Raw genomic sequence first — 21,122 nt, 5'->3', positions numbered from 1 at the left:
GCAGCTACTCTGTAAGCTAGTACTCCATTATCTCCCAGTGAGTGCTACACTTAAACATTATCAAGTCCCTGGAGTAGCTGTCTTAAAATACACAGAGTCAAAATCGCGAGGATGGAGACTGTGAAGTCACATTTTTTGAAAAGCTTCCTATAGGATTCTGACATACAGTAGGTTTGGGAATGATTAATTTCAACCACTTGTTTAGTCCAATAACAGAGAAATTTATTTAAAAGCATGGGACATACACCTTATAAATAAAAACCTAGGCAGAATGTCAGGATAATTTTCATAGCCTGTATTGTAATCCCCCCGTGAAAGGAATAAGAGCAATGGCCTAACTTTCCACAGTTCAGCAGCATAATGATGCCACAGGAATAAAGTCACGCCCCTAGTAGACAGTATTTAATTTTCAAATACTTAAAAATAAAAAAAGCTCATGAATAACAGAGAGAGCTACAATTAAATAATTTATTATTAAGAAACTTTTCCCCCAAATCTGTTTCATCGACATGCATAATGACATTTTAATGTATTCATAATGGGAGTAGGAAAAGTTTTTAAATTACTGTGAAAAACAAGAATGAGATTCAGGTAACAACTTGTGGTTCCACCCCCTAAAGAAATCTGGTTTACGAAACAGGAATGTTGATTAAGCACTTGACCAGGATAGCCAATTGGAACTAAACTTTCCTCTCATTTCTCCAAACAAAGGAGGAAAAGAAATGTGACATATACTGACTTTACAAATTTTCCTGATGTCAGAATTGGTCTGGTTGATTCATTAATCAAGAAATTTAAAAATTCTCTTTTTTTCCTCCTAAGTAACCAAATATAAATTGGTGATCAACCATGAATAAGGTAAAGGTGGCGCTCCAGTTCCATCCAATTAGTTTTAAAATCCTGGCTAAGTCAGTGAGATTTTCCTTTAAGGAACAAGTGCATTTTTAACAGATTCGGGAACTCGACTTGCATAGTAGTCGTAATTCCTCAGCGTGGCCAGGACTCCTGCGGAGTTCATGTGCTTCACTTCCTTGTTATACTGAAGGGCATTTCCATGGATATCGGTTAACTTGCCTACAGAAAAAACACCAACATAACGTCAATGATCATTGTGTTTCTAGTCGTTTCCTCTTGTTTCCCTATGCAATAATATCCAAATAATTCTGGATAAAATAAGGAAGATAATGCGTGACCACGAAAGTCAAGTGTTAATTCACTCACAATTTAAGGCTACAGAGAAACTTAACAAAAGGCTAAAACATTGTATTTTCCTCCCTGATTAAAACAATTTCATTTAGCATTTTCAATTTATATTTCTTAGTATCAATTAATTTCTCTTTTCCTGTGGTGATTACTCTTCCTATTGGCTATATTCCATTACCACTATTCCTGGTTTCAAAAGTGTTTTCTTCATTCTACCATTTAATGGTAATACTTTATTTGGTAAGAATTTAAGTGAACTATGTTCATAAAACATAACTATTATATTACAGTTTTCACCTAACATTCTAATGAGAAGATTATGATGAATTTTACTTCCCTGGCATGCAACAGGCTGAAGTATCAATACAAAATTCTGCTAGAAGAAATGATAAAATAAAACTCAGGTGATTAAGAATAGACGTGACCTGATGTCTATTTTAAATTGAAAAAAATCATCTTGCTGTGTATATATTTGCAATATATTTTTAGTCAGATTAAAAAAATCTAACTCTATGATCTTTAGCACTAGCACTGAGATAGTTACCAATGGTGGCTTAAAAGAAACTCAGTGGAGTGATGATAATGATGATGAATATTTTACTTTTCAAGGAAAGAAATCCCCAAATCATTAAAGCCATCAATTAACAAGGGCTTCATTAATTAACTGTATGCAGAGCAAGGTCCCAAAGAGACACTGTAACTAAAGAAAAATGAATTCACTGACAATCTACTTCCTCAACCAGAAATGCAGGGGTTGGACTACATAATCTGTAACCTTCTGTCTTTTATATCCTAAGAGTCTAGGTAAAGTAGTATTACTGGAATATTATATCCTAGCATGATAGAAAAATTGTGTAAGAACGATAAATTCCCCCAAATAAAATGGACTGACCTCCCACAGCGTGCAAAATGACTTCTGGAGCACAGGTATCCCATTTCTTACATCCAGGACTCGCAAATACGTAAGCAGAGGCTTTGCCTTCAATCAGCTGAATAATCTGTAAGGTTAAAGGTCAGTGTTACTCCTGGACCATGAAATGACTGAGGTACAAATAAGAGAAACTGCTTGTTGCTATAAAGTCTATTTCAATTCCTCTGTCAGACTCAACTTAGGTTAAAGTCCTTGGCAGGTTTCAATAACATGAGTATTATGAAGAAATATATAGGATACATGCATGATAATATAGTGACCTGAGGGAGGAAAAGTGGTCAAAGAAGCCACAAGGATATCTGAGCAGCTTCCAAGTTAAAGTTTTCTTTTTTAATGTTGTTTTTCTTTCTTACTATAAAAGCAATATATAGTTGTTGCAGAAAAACTAAAGTTTTTAAATTTTATTAGAAATCTGAGCATTGTTACATGAAGGGTACAGAAATATCAACTAGCACAATAATGTATACATTGTAATAAGTCCTGACAGATGTGCGATGCTGACCAGTCTGACAAGCTAGTTTCATAAGTCTTTGTTTTGGAATCATATCTGTTGCTGTTTCTGCTACCAAAATATCAGTTTTTAAATAGTCATCCTAGTAACTCCTGTAATACTCATACAAAACTGAGGTCACTGGTAGAAACTGTATGTCTCCAACAGTAACTTGCTATCAGCCTTTCAGTGCGTCACTTGGCTTGTTTTTCGGTTATACTGTAAAATAATGAGTACTGCAAAATTCATTCTTTAAAACCTGAGAGGAAGAGCCTGGGAGGATGAGAAAAACCTCAGTGAACACAATGCAACTAGTTATTCTTTCTAGGACCACTGTATTCAAGAACACCTTGAAATGATTAAACCCTGCTGTGGACTTTCGAGTAAAAGCTTTTTCTTTCACTTAGCAAATGTGTGTCAAGTCTTACTATGTGCCAAGAACTGTGCCAGGTATATTTTTTGAGGGGAAAGAGGCTGTAGTTTTCATTAGATTCTCAAAGAGGTCCTTGATGTAAGAAAATTAACAACTGCCCAACAAGCTCTTTTCATAGGACATAAGGTGGGGGCTGTACAGGAGGGAACTTTGTTCCTACTGGGAAGGGTGCCCCTTGGGAATAAAAGAGGTAATTGGGTTTTGTAGTTACAAAAGTAGGGCCAAAGAGGAATCATATTTCAGTGAATACCAGGAATATATTTTTACTTTGAAATGTTTTTTCAAATAGCATTATTTTTAAACTTTCATTTTTCATCCTCTTATAAGTAAATGCTTTTAGAAAATCTAGAAATAGTTGATTATTGCCTCGAAACAGTAGGTGAGGAGAAACGAATTCCATTCAGTTGAAAAAATATTTATTATTTGCCTCCCCTGTGCCAGGCACACAAGTGTGAGATGCATGTGCCTGGGGGTGTTCAGGGTTCAGGATATAGAGGAATTTACATCTCATTCTCATAGGCTTGGATTTTAAATTCTTATGAAGCAGAATCATCCAGGGATTGGGGGCAGGGGAGTGACATATGGTAAGCTTTGCATTTTCAGTTGCTCTAGTGGCATTGTGAAGATGTGACTTTGAATGGGGAGACCAATTTGGAAGCTACTGTAAAGCCTAGGTGAGGGATGATGACAGGCTTCAACTAGGGCACTGGCAGTTGAAATGGACAAGAAGAGACATTAGGGAAGAATTAAGAGGATCCAGAGGTAGGACCCGATTGATAGGGTGGGAGAAAGGAAGGAATCTAGGGTGGCTTTCAGGTGCCTGGCTGCAACAGTTGGGAAAATGGCAGTGCCATCAGGCAGATAGGGGTTGGGAGAGGAACACGTCTGGGGGCAGGTAGAAAGAGGATGGGCTCAAACTGGGCTGAATCGGAGATACCTGAAGGAGGTCATCATGATGCTATTCAGGGACAATCAGATGAGAAGAGATCAGGGCTAGGGATGGAGATCAAACTATGTTCCATTTCATAAGTTTCTCAGGTGGTTGGGAGCCTAGATGAATGAATGGGGGGGAGTACCCAGGAAGGAGCAGGGAGGCCCATCCTTAGAGTTGGTAGGAGAAAGGTCTAGGATGTAAGAGAAAATAAGGGCTGGCAAGAGGCACAGGGTCTTATCTTAATGACTTATATTATGAGTACCCTCTCTTAGATAAAAAAGATTTGAACCGCAACATTAAAAATAAATTCAAGTGTTGCTGAAATATGTCTTTAACAGCAAATTACCACCCTGAAGCCCTTCTCCTAAACTCTTCGTTCACATTTTTTCACAAGCTCAGGATGGCCTTCCGTGACTCAGCTGCATTTGGGAGTGAATGACGGACGGTCTTCGTACCTTATTTCCCGCTCCTCCCACTCTCAGCACATCGTCTGGCTTCATGGCGGTAATGCAGTCAGTGACCAGCTTGCTGTTATGGGACCGGGTGGTGGTGATGATGTGTTTCCCAGCAGGCACTTCTTTCAGCTGAAACCCGAAGGCACCTAAACCTAACACTCCCCAGATTGTTCTCCCTAGCACGGCATCCGGGCCTGCCTATGTCAGCGGGGGAAACAGCAGCAAAGCTTGTCATCACTTGGAGAAAAATGTTCGCCACAGATAGAACATTTAGTTATATTAGCAGCATGATTTTTTTTTAAATGAAAACATGATAATGTTATAAAGTACAACAACAATATCATCGACAGAGAACTCTTCCTGAGAGAATCAACTGATTATTCTCATTGTTCTTTTGGTTAATGATCGGGTTTCAAAGATATTGAAGGGAATTTTTGTTATTCCCTGGAGTCCTCAGGAAAGGCAAATATCATATACTGATTCCTGTTCCTCTCAGATTATCTGACAATCTCGTTATTGTATTTGAAAACAGCTGTTCACAAAAGGTACGTAAGTTGCCAGGAAATGAGATACCATGGATTGATCACTACTTTTTCAATGTCCAGGGAACAGTAAGGATCATGTTACTATGGGAACAGGTCATGGTGATAATCTGTTTTGCTCTATTGAGACAAAGCGACTGAACAAGCTAATACTGAAGAGTGGCCATGGAAAATGGGGTCAGGGTTAAAGACTTTACTGAGTATTGTGGCAGTAAAATGGCAATGACAATGCAATCCCAGAATCTGTATTTTCCTTTGCAGAGCCCACAGAATTTTCCACCATATTGTTTTAACTTATACTTCATCTAGAGAAACATAACCTGTATTTCATGGCAAGTAAACCTGATGCACCAAACGATTAACACAAAGTCACTGAAATACCATTATATTAATACAGTAAACAGACAGATGTATATTTTACTGAATATGAAACATGTACCGGGTACCACACTAAGTGTCTTACATGTGTTATCTCATTTAGTCCCCAGAACAATCCCATGAAGTAGGTATTGTCATCCTTATTTTGCAGATGAGAAAAATGAGATTTGGAATCATTAAGAAACCTGAAGGACTCTAAAAAGGTAAGAATCAAAGTCAGGCTCAACTGTGTTCAAAGCCAATATTTTCATCACTAAACTGTACCATCTCAGTTTACTTGTCAAAATGCTTTCGAACACATCATCTTTTTTGCCCTATTGCAGTACTCTGGGCACTACGACAGTGAAGCATGCTTATGTTGCAGGGTTGGATTCCCTGGGAAGGGGACTCTGAGATAGGGAGAATGTTTATTAAGGAGCACCCATGGGATTAACATATGTGGAAGGGAGGGAAGGCAGCGTGAGTGGACAGAGGGCGACACTGAGCGGTGATGCAGACACAACAGCTTCAGCCGACCCTGTGGGGAGTTCTGGAGCCAGAATGGCTTTTCAGGGCTGTGCCCAATTGAGGAGAACACATCCCAAACTGGGTTGAAATGCCAGGCCTTTATACCCCTCCAATAACTGGTCACTGGAAGTGGACTCCCTTGGGAAGGGGCGTGTCACTGGCAAGGTGGTTCTTTACAGGTGAGGCACTCCCCGAAGAGGCTGACAGCTGAAGGCTGTGTGCTGAGAGCACACCCTGCAAATGGGGCAACAAAGGAACCAAAGAGCAAGCACTTGGTGCTCAATATCCATTCGTGTGCTTCCCCCGTTTCCTCCTGAGTCTACACCACTGGAGAGACTGGAATCTGAAAAGTAACGATGGGCTACTATATGCTCATTGTGCTTCTGCTTAATTGCTGAGACTAATTCCATGCTCTCAAGAAATCTGTTGCGGGGTGGCTATAGCTCAGTGGCAGTGCTTAGCGTGCACAAGGCCCTGGGTTCAACCCCCAATGCCTCCATTAAAAAAATCTATTAATTCAGCTCTCCAGTTATTCTGAAAAAGAAAAGAATGCATACTAAATAGTGGACATGAGCATTCTGGTCCCTGAAAACTCTGTAAATGAATATGTAGGCAAAGAGGACGGGCCCATGGAATCTGGCCGCTGTGGTGCGGTAAATGCAATCCCACGAGGCAGCCAGCTGGCCTTCCTTTGTAGTCCTGACCTCTCAGCCTCTCTCACTGTCTCTCTCTTTCAGAGTCTCCACAACAACTGTCTAGGGGTAATAAAGGCTAACATTTTCCCCTTAGTGGTGAGTTAACTAAGATTCACAATGGATAAGAGGCCAGCTCCGATACACAGACAGACTGGGCTTCACACTGTGCTGCGCTCCTTCCTTCGAGTGCCTACCAGCTTCAGTACCTGTTAGGAGCAAGAATAAATTCTGGATTGTTCAAAGTCTTTTATATCCGGCTCAAGAGAGCAATACAGAGTAATGGCCACAAGCTTGGACCGGGGTCTGAATCCCAGACCTGCCATTGACCAACTAGGGAAAGCTTTTTGTCTCAGTTTCCTTTTCTTTAAAACAGGGATAAAGGTTTCCTTAAAGGATTATGGTGAGCATTAGAATGAGATAACGCATGTGAATCTCTTCTGTCTGGCAGTACCCAGTAAGCTCTTGATAAATTTTAGCCATTAAGATGATAATGATTTTAAATTGAATACTCAGTCTTGAATACTACCCACAAAGCTCAACAACTTGTCTACTTGTTGCAACAAAATTTTAGGCATAAGCAAGAGAGGAGAAGAGAGTGTCGGGAAGGAAATGTGGTGAAGAGACAGGTAACAAAGGAGGGAAGCAGAACTGAGGAAAATGAGCTGGTACATGGGCTGGACAGTGACTACCTGGGGCACCACACGTTGCCTGCCTCTTCTCTACGTACTAGTGGGGCCAAAAGCCTACCTATTTTTCTCACCTTTGCTTCATTCCTGGGTTCCCTTAACTTCTGCTTTTCATTGTTCTGTGGAAAATGAATACAGTTTTTCTAATCTTAAAAAGAAGTGACAGAAACTGTTAACAACTTCAAAGCACTCAGATCTTTTTTTGATGAAAGGTGCCATGCAGTACAATATTATCTATGAATTAAATGCCCCTCTTTTAAGTAATAGTATTAGCTTACTTTAAAGTTTACATGATAGCTGCAAACCTGTGTCTGCATATGATACTGCATACAAATTAGTCATGTTAAAAGAATTAACGGAGTCCTAAGCCATTCAATATGAGAGGCTTTCCCAATATAATGCATAACTATTTTTGCTAAATAATCTTAAGAAGCATATGATTATAAATAAAAAGTTATAATCATACAGTTGGCAGAAAAAAAAATTTACCTTAGAAGTAAAGATTAATCCTGCTCTAAAGTCAAATTGGAAATTGAGAAGTAGCAGTCCCCACTCTGCTTACTTTGTTCCTCCAAAGTTCTATCTAGGTCGCACTAATATAAATACCATAAGTACTTTATCTCAACGATTTCCTTTAACATTTAATGTGATCTAATGGCATATTCCTGCTTTGGAATCACATTAGTCTCTTGCTTCTATGGCAGACAATTTCTTGGGAGTATAATGGAAAGTCAAAGCAGATGAGAGAGACAAAAATAAGAGAAAAGAGTGCAAGAGCCTATTTACTTCTGTTATCAGTGCTGACTGTACCTTAGGCCCTATGTGTTGTTACCTGGAAAACAGCATGGCTAGCATCTTTTCCCAGTTGAAATGGTTCATTTCGTCAATGTGCTTTGAGAACCACCTGTAAGTCAGGTGTCTCAATGATCAAGCATATCAGTAGTTTCCAAACTTCTGCTTATGACTTGGATCATAAGGCACATACTAAAAAAAGCCTGTAGTACATACAGTGTGTCTGTGTACACACACACACATCATATGCATTCCTGACATTAACACCCCCAGAGGTTCTGATTCGATACGTCTGGGGTATGACCTGGGAATCCATACTTTGAAAAAACTCCCCCAGGTTGACTGGATATGCATCCAAGCTAGAAACCACTGGATGAGATAACATTAGGAATCCCATACCACCATAATTATTTATGTAACAAAATATTTGGTATCATTTATAGTAATACCTGGTAGTTGTAATATGGCTGGTTAATAACTCCGGCGATGGCTTTTCCTTCATAAGCAATTCCGATAAGAACTGTCACGTTGTCAAGAAGACCTTTACAGAAGGAATGAGTATCCATCATATAACTTTCTCATATGATAACACACCATCAGCACATCAGTTGCCGCGAGTTATTTTTGTAGTAAAGGTAAGGAATTTGCAATGACTCATCGTGATCAATCCCACTTTTGGCAAAATACACAGATTCTAAGGGAGAGCGGGCCAGAGACAGAAGTAGGGACTGTGGCCACTTAACTGAATTGATACTCCGTGGTCTCGTTAGTACAATCTGGAAACCAATCAAATAAACCAGCCATACTTCTGCAGCCACTATCATTAGATTCCTCTGTGCCCCACGCCACCACTGCCCAACTCACTCCTGCCTGCTAGGTCACTCTCTAGACTTGCATTTCAAGCCTCTAAATTAAGGTCTCTCAAAGTGGGTTTGAAGGACTATCAAGCAGCATTAGAATTAATTGGCTCAATTTTTACAATACAGATTTTCAAGCTCTTTCCCTGAGCTAGTGAATCAAAATCTCTGGAGGTGGGGGTCGAGATCTAAACAAGCTGCGTAGGTGTGCTTACACACACTGAGAGTTCCCCTACTTCTCAATGGATTTTAGAGACATTTTCAGCACACACACACTTACTGCGTGATTCACTCATTGTAGATATGTCTCATCCAAGGACAGAGAGAGTTTTCTCTAGTAATTACGAGAAATTTTCCTTTTTAAGCCATGAAGCTGAGAACCAATATAAGAAAACCTATATAGATCTTTATTTCAAAAATAAAAACCCAAGCTTATGCTATGTTCCTAAAACCTAAAACTCTGGCTCAGAGCCTGGCCCTTCTTACTCAATGTTGCCAATTTTAATTTAATTTGCTGCTTTCTAATTTTTCTCATCTTAGATAATTTCAGAAAGGAGAAATCTTTTACTGTGTTTTAAAACCCATCTTTAAAGGTAAGGCTGTGAATTGAGTTAGCAGCTCACAGATGAGGGGAGTGAGAAGGGTGGACCTGGGACGGTGGAGGTGGCAGAGCAAGGTGGTACAGCCACACTTTTCATTGTTTTTCCACCCCAATAGAGCTGGGGGTTCAGCATAGTCCCTTTGGTTACACTGGTTTAATGTTAGCTATTCTCACCTGGGAGACATTAGAACTCTGGGAGTGGTGTAGTATGGGTGGGGGGTGGTATTTGAGGGAGATTAAATGTTTACAACTAAACATCATATACCAGTTCTACTGCTGTCAAACACAGAAGAGATACCAACCTTCAGTGTATTCCTTGGTACCGTCCAGAGGATCAACCCAGACCACAAGCTAAAAAAAGAGAAAATATCCAAATTAGGCATTTAAAACTTTAAAAATTGATTTAAGTAGATTAATTTAAAAATTGATTTAAGTAAATTAATTACTAAGTAGATTAATAAAATTGTTTTTCATTTTTGAAGTTATATTATGGATGGCTTAAACCAATGTCATTTTTGTGATAGTTAAAAAAAAGAAAAACTTACTGTTTTGTAATCATGGAATAAGTCTATGTAAATTAGAGAAAAGTTTGATTTTAAGGAATTTAAATATGAAATGCTTAACTGATAAAAGTTTGTCACCTGAACACTAAAAACAGTGCCATGAACATCCTGAGCTCAATACGGTGATACAAGGAAGACTTTAAAATGGCACCAATAACGTTTTGAACATTGTGTAGTTGCTACTTATTTTTACATATAAATGCTGATTTAAAAAAATGACAGTCTGATTATATATTATATATTAAGGACATGGTCTATATATGCCAGAGAAAAATGAATGCTTTATAAAATTGGCAGTAGGATTAAAAAGAAATTCCTTTATATTAGGACTCCTAACATGATTCAGGATACATGGCCATTAACCACTAGAATTACAACACTTGACATGAATTTGTAGGGGCATGCTGCTGATGGAAGACACCACGTCTTTTCTTTGTATGCTCCGTATCACAGAGCAAAATGCCTTACTCACAGTAAGTGCTCAATGAATTTGTGTTAAATAAATTAAAATTCAAAAGTTAAAGAAGTATGTTAGTTATATGAAGCCATAGATTTAAGCAATTATGGAAAGCAATGGAGGTAATTTTTATGGCCTTCCAAAAATACAAAGTAGCAATCTAGTTCATCTCCTTCCAGTTCCAATTACCAGTGAAATGTTTTACCACCAAATCTACTAAATAACAAATTAGATTTTCTCCCCAAAAGCATTATTAATAATAGTTTTAGAGTGGAGAGGAAATCAATAGGATGAGAAACTGAACCTCAAGTTAACAGGTCAGGCATCCCATATGGTTGCTGGATATGTCTATGTTGGTTCTGAAAGATTTCAAGTTCCTGGTTGCCCCTATTTTATAACTACCAACTTTCTATCATTATGGCAAATTTTATTTCCTTTACTATGGCAAAAAATGAAGATGAACAGGGAGTTAAGTCATCAAACGGTTCATACATCTTCCTCTTTGATAGCACAGTACTGGGACGGGCATGGCTGTTTCAGTATTTCCTCCCACTGGCCATCTTCAATCAGCTCTTGATCCACTTCTTCAGAAGGCAGGTCCTAAAGCAGAGGACACTGATGATTACTGAAGCCACTTCGTGTGTACAGAATACCCCCTGCCTCAGTCACAGGAGGAAACGCAGCATCACGGGTTCCACTGGTCCTTACTGTTCACCATTTATGTTCAGAGCTTTTCAAGCAAACCGAATAAAACTATAAAAACAACTAGATATTGCTCCTCAAAGTTGATTACAAAGGGTCCCCACTTCATCATCCTGAACAGGGATTAAAAAGAAAAGAATTTTTAAGTACTACAAACTTATTTAAACTAGTGGCTCTGACATCAGATACATCTACACTCAGTTTCATGCGATGTCTGTCAATTTCTTCACCTTCACTGTGTTAGTCTTTGAACAAGCATGCAGATAAGCCTTAATTAAAACAAAAACAAAACCAGAAACAATAAAACCCATTTTATTCCAAAGTTTTAGAACATTGCCCATCTTATACTTTGTATGCTGAATGTCATAACAGTAACCATATCATTTGTAGTTAAGAATTGAGACATGTGGCCTAGAAATGGACCAAAATATTCTAAAATCAGACATTTCCTAAAAATTCCAAGGAACACAATAGTTATTTTCTTGTAAAACATTAGATATAATGCTTGAAGTCACTATAGTGGCAATTACAAATCTGTATGGTAAACAGAGATTTAAAAAAATATGAAATCCTGACAAGTCTTACCTCTTCCCCTATGATTGTTAGTTTGGGAAATTTCCGTGCCAATGAAGAGCATATGCTCATTTGAACCAATCGGTCTGCCTTGGTCTGCAGGTCTGTCGCACAGGTCTGCAACACAGAATGCAAATTTTAGCAGAACTAATATGAAATAAGTTGTTCTCTGATGCCTCATATGTAAGTACCTGTATCATTTAAATTACACTGTCTGTTTTATGGTTCATAGAGCTTAACACCAAATGAGTCAGAGTTTCTTGGCTTGTTTTTTCTCATGGGATTTACAGTGGTTATAGTTTGGGAAGGAGCTTTTAAATTACTTAGAACATTTTCTCTCCCAGTTCACAAATTCCTTTTATAACATCTCTGGATTAATCTTTTGCTTAAACAAGTTGAGAGACAGGAAATTCATAAATTTTCAAGGCAGAGCTAAAATCTGTATCTTTAGTTATTTTAAAAGTATTGCTTTTTTGCCCTTCCATAAGTTCCACTCACTAACAGTAATTCAACAGATCCTCAAAACGATTCATTATTTCTTATTTCAAAATTCTTATTTCTAAAACTATAAAAATATGAAAATGAACAGCAGTAATATTTAATACCTATGGCACTCAACTCAATCCATAGGTCACCTGGTCATGCTTGTGAAAGACAGTCACCACTTCCTTTGTTAACCTTGCTTTCAGAGAATTAGGACGTGGTGCAATTTATACATGCCTGTTTAGGTGGATTTACAGATTATTTTATCTTTAATAGCAGAACGTTTGTAACACTTTGTAATGAGATAAGGAATGATTACGAAAATCAACCCCTTTACGCCACACTGAAGTTTGCTGGTTAACTCAATGCAAAGAACAATTCTGCTAGAATGTAGTGCCGCAAAGGCAGAGATCTTTATTTCCTAAAGAATTGTGTCTGGCACGGAGTAGGTGCTCTATAAATATCTATGGAATGAAACTACTTAAAAGAATTGTTGAATATGAAGATTACTTATATATAAATCAAGTTTAGAGACCACTGCCTAGAGAAAAAAAAAAAAGACACATTGGGAGCCATTCAACTCTGAGGAAAGCTCTCCCAACTTTTCTCTGGAATAAGGTTATTTCCTGCCCTTTCTACTGACGTGGTGCCAGAGCTCACCATTCTGGATACTTTTTGTGACAAATCTGATCTTGCCCCGTCTCTTTTTAAGTGAAGTGTCAACAAGTGGATATAAAGTACCAGAAGTGCTGGCCAGCAGAGACGACAGTGAGATTATTAACTTTTTTTCTGACTTGAACACTGTATTTCTATTACTCCTTAGATATCGGCTACAAAGTGGTCCATCTAATAGAATCACAACATAAAATCAATTTAAACAAAATAAGTGAGGCTAACAAAAAAAATATGGAAAGATATGACCCAAAATATAAGCAGTGGTGGCATGATGGGTGATTTTGTACTTTTTGCTGTTTTTCTCTACTTCCTATGTTTCATAATAGATAAAATGATTAAAAAAAAAGATAGTAAGACTAGTAGCCTTCTGAAGTAGCTGTTTTACATTGTTGGTTTATCATTGAGCATGGACGTGGTCAACTAAAACCTCTTTTTCAAACACATTTGAGTCAGATTTACCCCTTACTACTTGAACATAAATAGAGGACTTTATAATTATTCCTGTTGTAATACCTTGTTGAATTTGGCCCACTTTTCTCAGAGTTTACAAGTGTTTTGAAAACTTATTCTTACACATTAACTAGCCCAGCCTCATTTTATTGACAAACTTGTTAAGCATCCTTTCTATAGCCTCTTCTTCCACAACACTTTTGAAAAGATGCATTCAATCAATTTTTAAAAGTTGTACTTAATACAATTGTATTTGTTAAACATATACACAACAGAATCCTGTGATGTCACCAACGATCCTTTCCAGGTTGAAAAGTGAGTCACAAATAAAATTTGGGGGTAACATTGTTCACCCAGTTATGAGTGCACCTAACAGTGGCTCAGGATGGGGGATGGGAGATGTCATATACTATGAATACCGTGAACATTTTTTTGAAAGCGGAAAATGAGACTATTATAATCTTTTTTATGAAATCAGGATACCCTCTATCTATTTCCCATACTATTAAGCCCATAAATCTATCAAAAAGGGAAATGAGATTTATTTCACTTGTTTGTGTGATTTTTATTCTTAATTTTTAATTCACAGGAACTTATTTCTAAGTTGCTTTTTACTCATATATGTGAGTAATATTTTTTATGCTAATAGCCTTAGATGCCTGACTTACCATAAAAGAGTGCCTTAATTATGTTTCTATTTCAAATCATTAAGACGTTTATCATATCCTAAAATTTTCTCACTTGGGCAAAATTACAATACAATCTTCCTTAAAGATTATAACAAAAAGTTAATACATGGAAACTTGCATATAAAATTCATAATGTAAAGTCATAATCAAATCTTGTGGAAGAAATGATATTTTAAACTAGACTATATGCATGGTGGGATTTCATTTAAGAATCAATTATCACTACAAACTATCTTTCTGTTAATTTATCTACATTTTTAATGACCATACTGAAAAGAAAAACTTTGCTTTGGGTTTTTTTCCATGACGAAAAAAAAAAAATGTAAAGCTTTGAATGTAATGGATAGTTATTTAAATGCCAGATTTTACAAACATGTCGGGTTCACTAAGGATTGCATGGCTTTACATGTAATATATTACTTGAGGCGATGAAGCTTGGTTCCAGTGCTCTGGAGCTGGACAGCGGTCAGAGGGCCCAGTTACATAAATAAAGGCTTTGGATGTAGGCAGCCTGGAGTCCTTCTCAAACCAGAAGTGGAGCCCACTTGAACTAAAGGTCTTGCACTCTCCATAAGGAAGCCACTGATTATGTCCACTGTTAAAGTCTGTCCAGATTATTACATCCTTTTAGCTAAAATTCAAGTAACAAAAAATAGTTGGTATGAAACGAGATGAGACTTTCAGTACCTTCTCCACAATACCCAGGTCTCCTTCAGCAATAACATGCCTGACTATCATTCCTGCCTTTTGAGCAATAGAATATGCCGAGGCCACCAACCGCATCAACACAGTGGGACTGGAAGCCATGATATGCCCTAAAGGGAAACCGAGAGAGACGTTTTGTTACTTTCAAAGCCAACTACTGGTTTCATTTACCTGTATTTAACTCAACATATATATATATAGAGAGAGTGCTTACTTCCGACTGCTTCAATTAACTGTGTAGATTCTTTAATAAATACTTACTAAAAGAGACTTGGAAAAAGACTCCACCTCAGCATTAGCTTTCCCCCAAAATTCTGCAGAGTTCCTTCTCTCTGCAGGTGGGACACTTTGAGGCATGGGGAAACCTGGCGCAAGCCTATGAGCATGTGGAAAAGTTTTAGGTATGACTTGGGTCAAGTGCAAAGACTGGGGAAGGTGCTTCAGCGGTTAAAAATATAAGACATAATATTTGTTCATTTTAATGAGCTAATATTTTGGTGGGTGGCAGGTAAAATACTCTAACCTAATGTCTATAACATAAAACTGGTAAGTGCCAGGAGAGATGTGAGTAGCACTAGGGATGTGAGCATATGGGGGAAGTAATTAAAAAGGGGAGGGATTACATGCGATTACATTTAGTCTCTGAAAATCAGTGAACAGTCCTTCAGAGATTAAATAAAATTCAACCTGCCAGTTATTTACTACTATCCTCATCAGTAGCCAAAGAAAGAGAACAAGCAACATGATCATTGGAGTGAAGACCAGCCGTTCGGAAAAGTAATGAGTGTCAAGTAGCTTCTGGCCCAGTGAAAAGTATGGAAAAATCAGTTTTTAGAATCAAGTAAATTCTTCTTTGAAAATACAAATTCAAACCCTACAACGTTACTGACTGTTCTGATGCCAGGACACACCACCTAGATTCTCTCTGGGGTGGAAGGACTTACTTCCCCAGCTGTAGAGAGGGCTGCGAGCAGACGGTCTTCAACTGTCCCTTTTCTTTGGGAATTTATCTGCTGAGAAGAGTCATTTCACCTGAAACTGGTCAACAGTGGGGTGTAAAGGCCACCCCCCACTCCAACTGGGCTGCCACCCCGATTCTGATGGGCCATCTAGCTTCCAAATGCCCATGGCGCGGGCTGAGCCTTAGTTGGGACTGTATCCCCGTCCGACTCCTCCCAGGCCCCTGCTCGTTCCTACTTTCTTCACATTTCTCATGAGTGATCTCAGGAACACTCCCTAAAAAACCTCTTGTACATCATCCTTGTACTTGGTCTCAGAGTGCTTACAGGGAACCAATCTGTGACAAAAACTCTCCCATTTCAAATCAAAGTAAGTCGACATTTTTTCAGTGCAATAAGGGAATACAACACAGACACAGAAAGGACATTATCGACCTCAATTCAGCAGGAGTTATCATTCTACCACCAATTTATGGTTGCATATTTGATTTGATGTGCCTTTTAACCTCTTTACATCTTTTTTTCTATCAACCACATTCTGTTCACAGGGATAATACATAATTGAACGTAACTGAGTGAAATATTTGAAACCCTTCAGAATGAAGACAGAATTCAAACTGATGTAAAGTAATGAATATCATACTGTGGCTGATAGCTACCTGGAATAGATAAAAATAAAATGAGTTTCTATATCTTTGAATTCTGTTTATCTTATTACAGCATAACCAGGCTAGATTCATTTTCTTGACATACTGGGTGTGACACGTGGAAAAATCCTTTATGATGATTACTAATTCAGGAACACTTCAAATAGAAAACAGGAGAAATAATTTATCAAACACTCTGTCGACCTATCTCCCTTACATCCATGACCAGCCATGTGTCTGATTTATTTTGCACTGGAAGAGGCAGTCTTCAGGCAGCTAATCTGTACCACCCAGATGTCTTAACCACTGAGGATATTTTAATATACAGTGATATGCTCATGCAGTTCCCATGTCCTATGAGATGCCGTTTGTGAAAGGCAGATCATTTTCCCTTACTGTATGGTGTTCTAACTTTTCACAGGTATCATTTACCTTTGAGCCAGTTGAGCAATCATCCTAGCCTTGTCAGGCTTCATATATAACTAAACCACTTCCTCTTCGGTTTGCCAAGTCCATGGTTATTTCCTTCTAAAGAAAACTTTCAGGCTTTGTCTCCCTACTATACTCCCCATAAAATTTACATCGTATTTATAAAGCACCTTTAAAGCGATTACCAGTTTTTATAAGAGTGTCAAACATCAGGTCTGATGTAAAGCACAGTGATTTATAAAGAGATCCTGTGAATTTAAGTTAGCAAATGAGAAAATATTTCTACCATTTTCTCTGAAGTGCTTCTCTGGTCCAAACTGAATTAGTAATGACATATTAGGCTCTCCCCTAGCCCTAATATTTTTCTTACATATTTTTTAAACAAATGAACACAATTTTGGCTCTCTGTGTAAAGAAAATAGGGTTGATTATATGATTAAAACGCAAAATCTGTTAAAAAAAAATTTAAAAAGGGTCCTATTAGCCTTTTTAATTGCGTCCCCTCCAAGAACCCCAAATAGGAATTACCTGTTGAGGGTACAGGTGACTACAAAGAAAGGCCAAAAAGCGACCTGCAAGTCCTTAACTTCCTCACAGCAGTTCAGATTGCATCCACTATAGTTCCTCCTCCAGCAGTTTTACACTTTTTTGGTTCTAAAACACTACCTTTCTGAAAGCTTTTTCAAAAACAGTGTAATTATTAAATCAGTCCCTGGCACAAGGTAAGCAATAAATAATACTGGCTAATCATTATTATGATGATTGACCTCATTACTAGCTACCCTGCAGGGACATATGAACAGCGTTAAAGGCCAAAAATACTTACAGTTGTATGCAACGCTCTTTTGACTCTTAGAATGTAATGTGATAACCAGTGTGACCCTGAATCACCAAACAGGTTCTTTTTCATAACATTCTAGACTTGAGGCTTAGAGTATGAAAAAAGGTTATATGACGTTTAAGGCAATCAGTCTAACACTCCGTCATTTAAGAAATCTTTACAGCTGCCAACAGGGCTTGTTCAGAAGGATAAAAACAACAAGAATCAAATAATCCATTTCTTCTTATAGCCTGGGAGAGGTATCTTGAATTCAATATAAAGGTGGTGAGTATATGATGATTAGGATCTTAAAATAAATGATTTCCCGATCAAAATACTAAGATTATCTTTTGGAACCTGACTATAACAGAGCAAATTCTGCTTAAAAATTCTGTTAAAAAGAGCAATGAATAGAGATACCCTCCTTACCAGTTATCAAAATATGATATAAAGCAATAGTAATTAAGACAGTTTAGTCCCAGACAGAATTTAAGAGACAGATTAATGGAATCAAATAAATTCCAGAGACAGATCCAAACTCACTAAATGTGGTATTTCAAATCACAAAGTTAATTATGCAAAAAAAAAAAAAATGGGACAATTGCTAATTAAAAAAAAAACTGTCAGAACCTTTTTGCATTCTTTGTATCAATGTATATTCCAGATCAATGCAAGATTTTTAAAATTAAGAATGAAACCATAAACGTATGGGAATAAAATGGGTGAGATGTTTTATAAATTTGGAAAAGGACTTTTCAGCATGACAAAAACCAAGAACTCACAGAACAGATTGATAAACCTGATTGCATAAAAATGAAAATGTCTAGCCAAAGTACCATAAACAAAGCAGAGGAATGACGAAATGAGAAAAAAAAAGTGTTTCACACTATGCAAATGAGCTAATTTTTGTTATGTAAACATATTATATATATCAATATGTAAAAGATGAATAAGCCAACAGAAAAATGAGTAAGTGACACCAACAGGCAATTCCTAGAAAAATAAAATGGCCATTAAATCAGGAAATGCTCAACTTCACTAGTTATGAAAAAAAGGCAAACTAAAACAATGAGAAATGATCGTTCATTTGTAAGACTGGCATAGACAAGAAAGTTTGCCCGGTGTTGGCTATAATGTGAAGAGAGAGCCGCCTGAGCATTAACAGTAGAATGTAAAGTGGTGAAACCTCCCTTTTTGAAACTCTTATTAAAAGTAAAATGTACACATCTTTTGAACTAGCAATTACATTTTCAGAGAAACTAAATAAATTAAGTAAGTCTACCACCAAGAAAGAAAGTGGGAAGAATATCCGCTATTTTAATCAGATTTACATTTAGGTGTAAAACAGTCTAGATTCAGGTGCACAAACGAACCCACTGTTTAGGTTTGCCTTGTTATCTCTACAATATATAGCCATAAAAAGACCCCGAGGCAGGAAAACAACAGAGAAAAATAAATGCTCAAGAGTATAGGTCCGAAACTGCAATATCTGGAGAGGCAATTTGATGCATGTAAATTTTTTTTTAACGTAAATCCCTTGAATCTCTTCGTATCTGTGCAAGGGAGTGGAGTTGGGGGACCAATAAACTACTCAGACCTGCCTAAGGCCCTTGCGCTGACCCGCAGAGGAGAGACTTACGGTGACAAAATTGGGACAAAATCAGACGAAGGACACTTCGGGGTAGCCCAAAGAGCGTTATCAAGCAACAGATCCCTCGCGGCGTCCGGTACAGCGCCCACTCTCTCTCTAGGTCATCAGTGGATGCGGGACGAACCTACCTCAGCACTGAGCATGCGGGAATCTCGGCGCAGGCGCAGAACCGCTGCTGTTCTCTCCGGTCAGACTCCGACCCGCGGGAGAGCTCCGCTTCTCCGTGTTTTCTCCAAGCTCTCCTTAGGATCCAGCCGCTTGCAGTCAAAGCAAAAGGTGTGTCTGCCTTTAAAGACTCATTCTGGTTTCCGGTGTCTTCCAGTCCTATGCGCACAGTTCACTCTTAAAATGTGCCCTGGGTTGATGATGCCAACTTGCGCCGGCCGGCGGCTGCTTAACCTCGAACCCCTAGGGGTCGGTGGACTGGCTTTATTTTATGCGGTCCACGATGCCCCCACCTCCGCCCACTGCCTCCACAACAGAGGGCAGAAGCGTCTTACTAGCGCTTACTTTTCCTTTTTAAAAGCATTTATCAGATTCCTAAAAGGGTCTGTGACCCTTTCATTTGCTTGCTGATAATTCCTGGGAGATTTTCTCTCTTCCAGGAAGGATGTATTCTATTAATGATTTTTGTTTGGTTGGTGCTTTTTAAGGCACAGAAAAACAAACAAGCAGAAACAAAAATTGCCTGTTTATTCATTTAGGCTTTCACCATATATTTAAGGAGCACGCTTCTTGTGTCTGCCTGTATTTATGTGTGTGAGTTGGGGGTGGGGGATGCAGACCTGCCGTGAGAACAGCAGAGCGAATCGGCAATGATTTTTCTTTCAATATTAAAAAGGAGGGCACTGTGATTAGACTATAACAACATAAAATAAGATGGCAGAGTTAATAGCAAACATATCCTGTAGCTTGGTAAGTTGCTAGTCCAAATGGAGACATGCTGCCCGGGTAAATTACATAGCAAATTTCAAAGACTTAGAATGAAGAGAAAGAAGGTGAAATATCATAGTTATAACTTCATATTAACATATCATATATGATTTTATACTGCATTTTGACGTGATAATGCCTTGGTTATATTGAGTTAAATAAAATATTTTTTGAAAGCCCTTTAATTTAAATAGGAGCTCATCGAGCCGGCCACGCCTCTCCCCACCCCTCAGAGTCAGCCCCGCCCTTCAGAGGTTGGCGCCAAGACCCGGATGTGGCGCCGCGCTCCCCGCCCCTTCCCTGCTGTGCGCGCGTGCGCACTCCCGCTAGGCTTGCGCAGGTTCTCTGGGCTCCCGGTTCCCCGGACCCGAGGCGGGAACCCAGGCCCTGCGCTCACCTGGAGCTGGGTTGGGCCCGCCATGCGTTGGGAGCTGCGCCCTCGTGGGCCGGGGGCAGCGGCTCTGGCCGCGGCCCGTAGTTTGTGGGCGCCGCCCCGCCTTCCTTGTCGCCCGGGCTGGCGAGGGACGACGAGGCAGCTTTTGGTGCGGTCGGTCACCGGGGCCAGTAACCAGCTGCAGAACTCGAGTAGTGGCAGTTACCGGGACACGGTATTGCTGCCGCAGACCAGCTTCCCCATGAAGCTGCTGGGCCGCCAGCAGCCCGACACGGAGCTGGAGATCCAGCAGGTACGGGCCGGCCTGTGCGCAGCGCTGGTCGGGAGCCGGGCCTCGGGAGGGAGGCCCGACCCGGCCCGGGGCGGAGGGACCTCGGGCCCTCCCCGGAGCCACGCCCGGGCCACCCACACCCCGAGCGGGGCGGGACCCGGCCGCTGGCTCCAGCCCCTTTGGGCCCGGGGTGTCGTGACCAGGTTAGTGGAAACCA

At 39.2% G+C, this 21,122-nt stretch overlaps 2 protein-coding genes across 4 annotated transcripts in view; one reads left to right on the top strand and one right to left on the bottom strand.

Annotated features, from left to right (window-relative positions):
- Positions 1–200: 200 nt before the first annotated feature.
- BPNT1 (3'(2'), 5'-bisphosphate nucleotidase 1) lies at positions 201–20,762 on the bottom strand. 3 transcript variants are annotated; one of them, XM_032466752.1, is made up of 11 exons: positions 20,638–20,762; positions 19,436–19,564; positions 14,784–14,911; positions 11,812–11,916; positions 11,017–11,124; positions 9,807–9,855; positions 8,496–8,587; positions 7,329–7,373; positions 4,447–4,644; positions 2,096–2,201; positions 201–1,074 (listed from the first exon to the last, which is right to left on the bottom strand). In XM_032466752.1, exons 3-11 carry the CDS (start codon positions 14,901–14,903, stop codon positions 926–928), a joined length of 972 nt encoding a protein of 323 aa, XP_032322643.1. In that variant the 5' UTR covers positions 14,904–14,911; positions 19,436–19,564; positions 20,638–20,762; the 3' UTR covers positions 201–925. The 3 variants fall into 3 exon arrangements, with proteins under 3 accessions (XP_032322643.1, XP_014417596.1, XP_006188213.1); XM_014562110.2 differs by lacking the exons at positions 19,436–19,564; positions 20,638–20,762 and adding an exon at positions 19,296–19,429; XM_006188151.3 differs by lacking the exons at positions 7,329–7,373; positions 19,436–19,564; positions 20,638–20,762 and adding an exon at positions 19,296–19,429.
- Positions 20,547–21,122, top strand: part of IARS2 (isoleucyl-tRNA synthetase 2, mitochondrial) — a 42,990-nt gene continuing 42,414 nt past the window's right edge. Inside the window, exon 1 of the mRNA XM_032466751.1 lies at positions 20,547–20,926. Coding sequence (XP_032322642.1) covers positions 20,660–20,926 — 267 coding nt within the window. The 5' untranslated portion in view covers positions 20,547–20,659. The remainder of the gene's footprint in view (positions 20,927–21,122) is intronic.

This window comes from Camelus ferus, chromosome 23 (genome assembly GCF_009834535.1).
Source record: "Camelus ferus isolate YT-003-E chromosome 23, BCGSAC_Cfer_1.0, whole genome shotgun sequence".
NCBI classification, from domain to species: Eukaryota; Metazoa; Chordata; class Mammalia; order Artiodactyla; family Camelidae; genus Camelus; species Camelus ferus.
The sequence above is the reverse complement of the archived record's forward strand: the minus strand, read 5'-3'. Positions and strand labels throughout refer to the sequence as shown.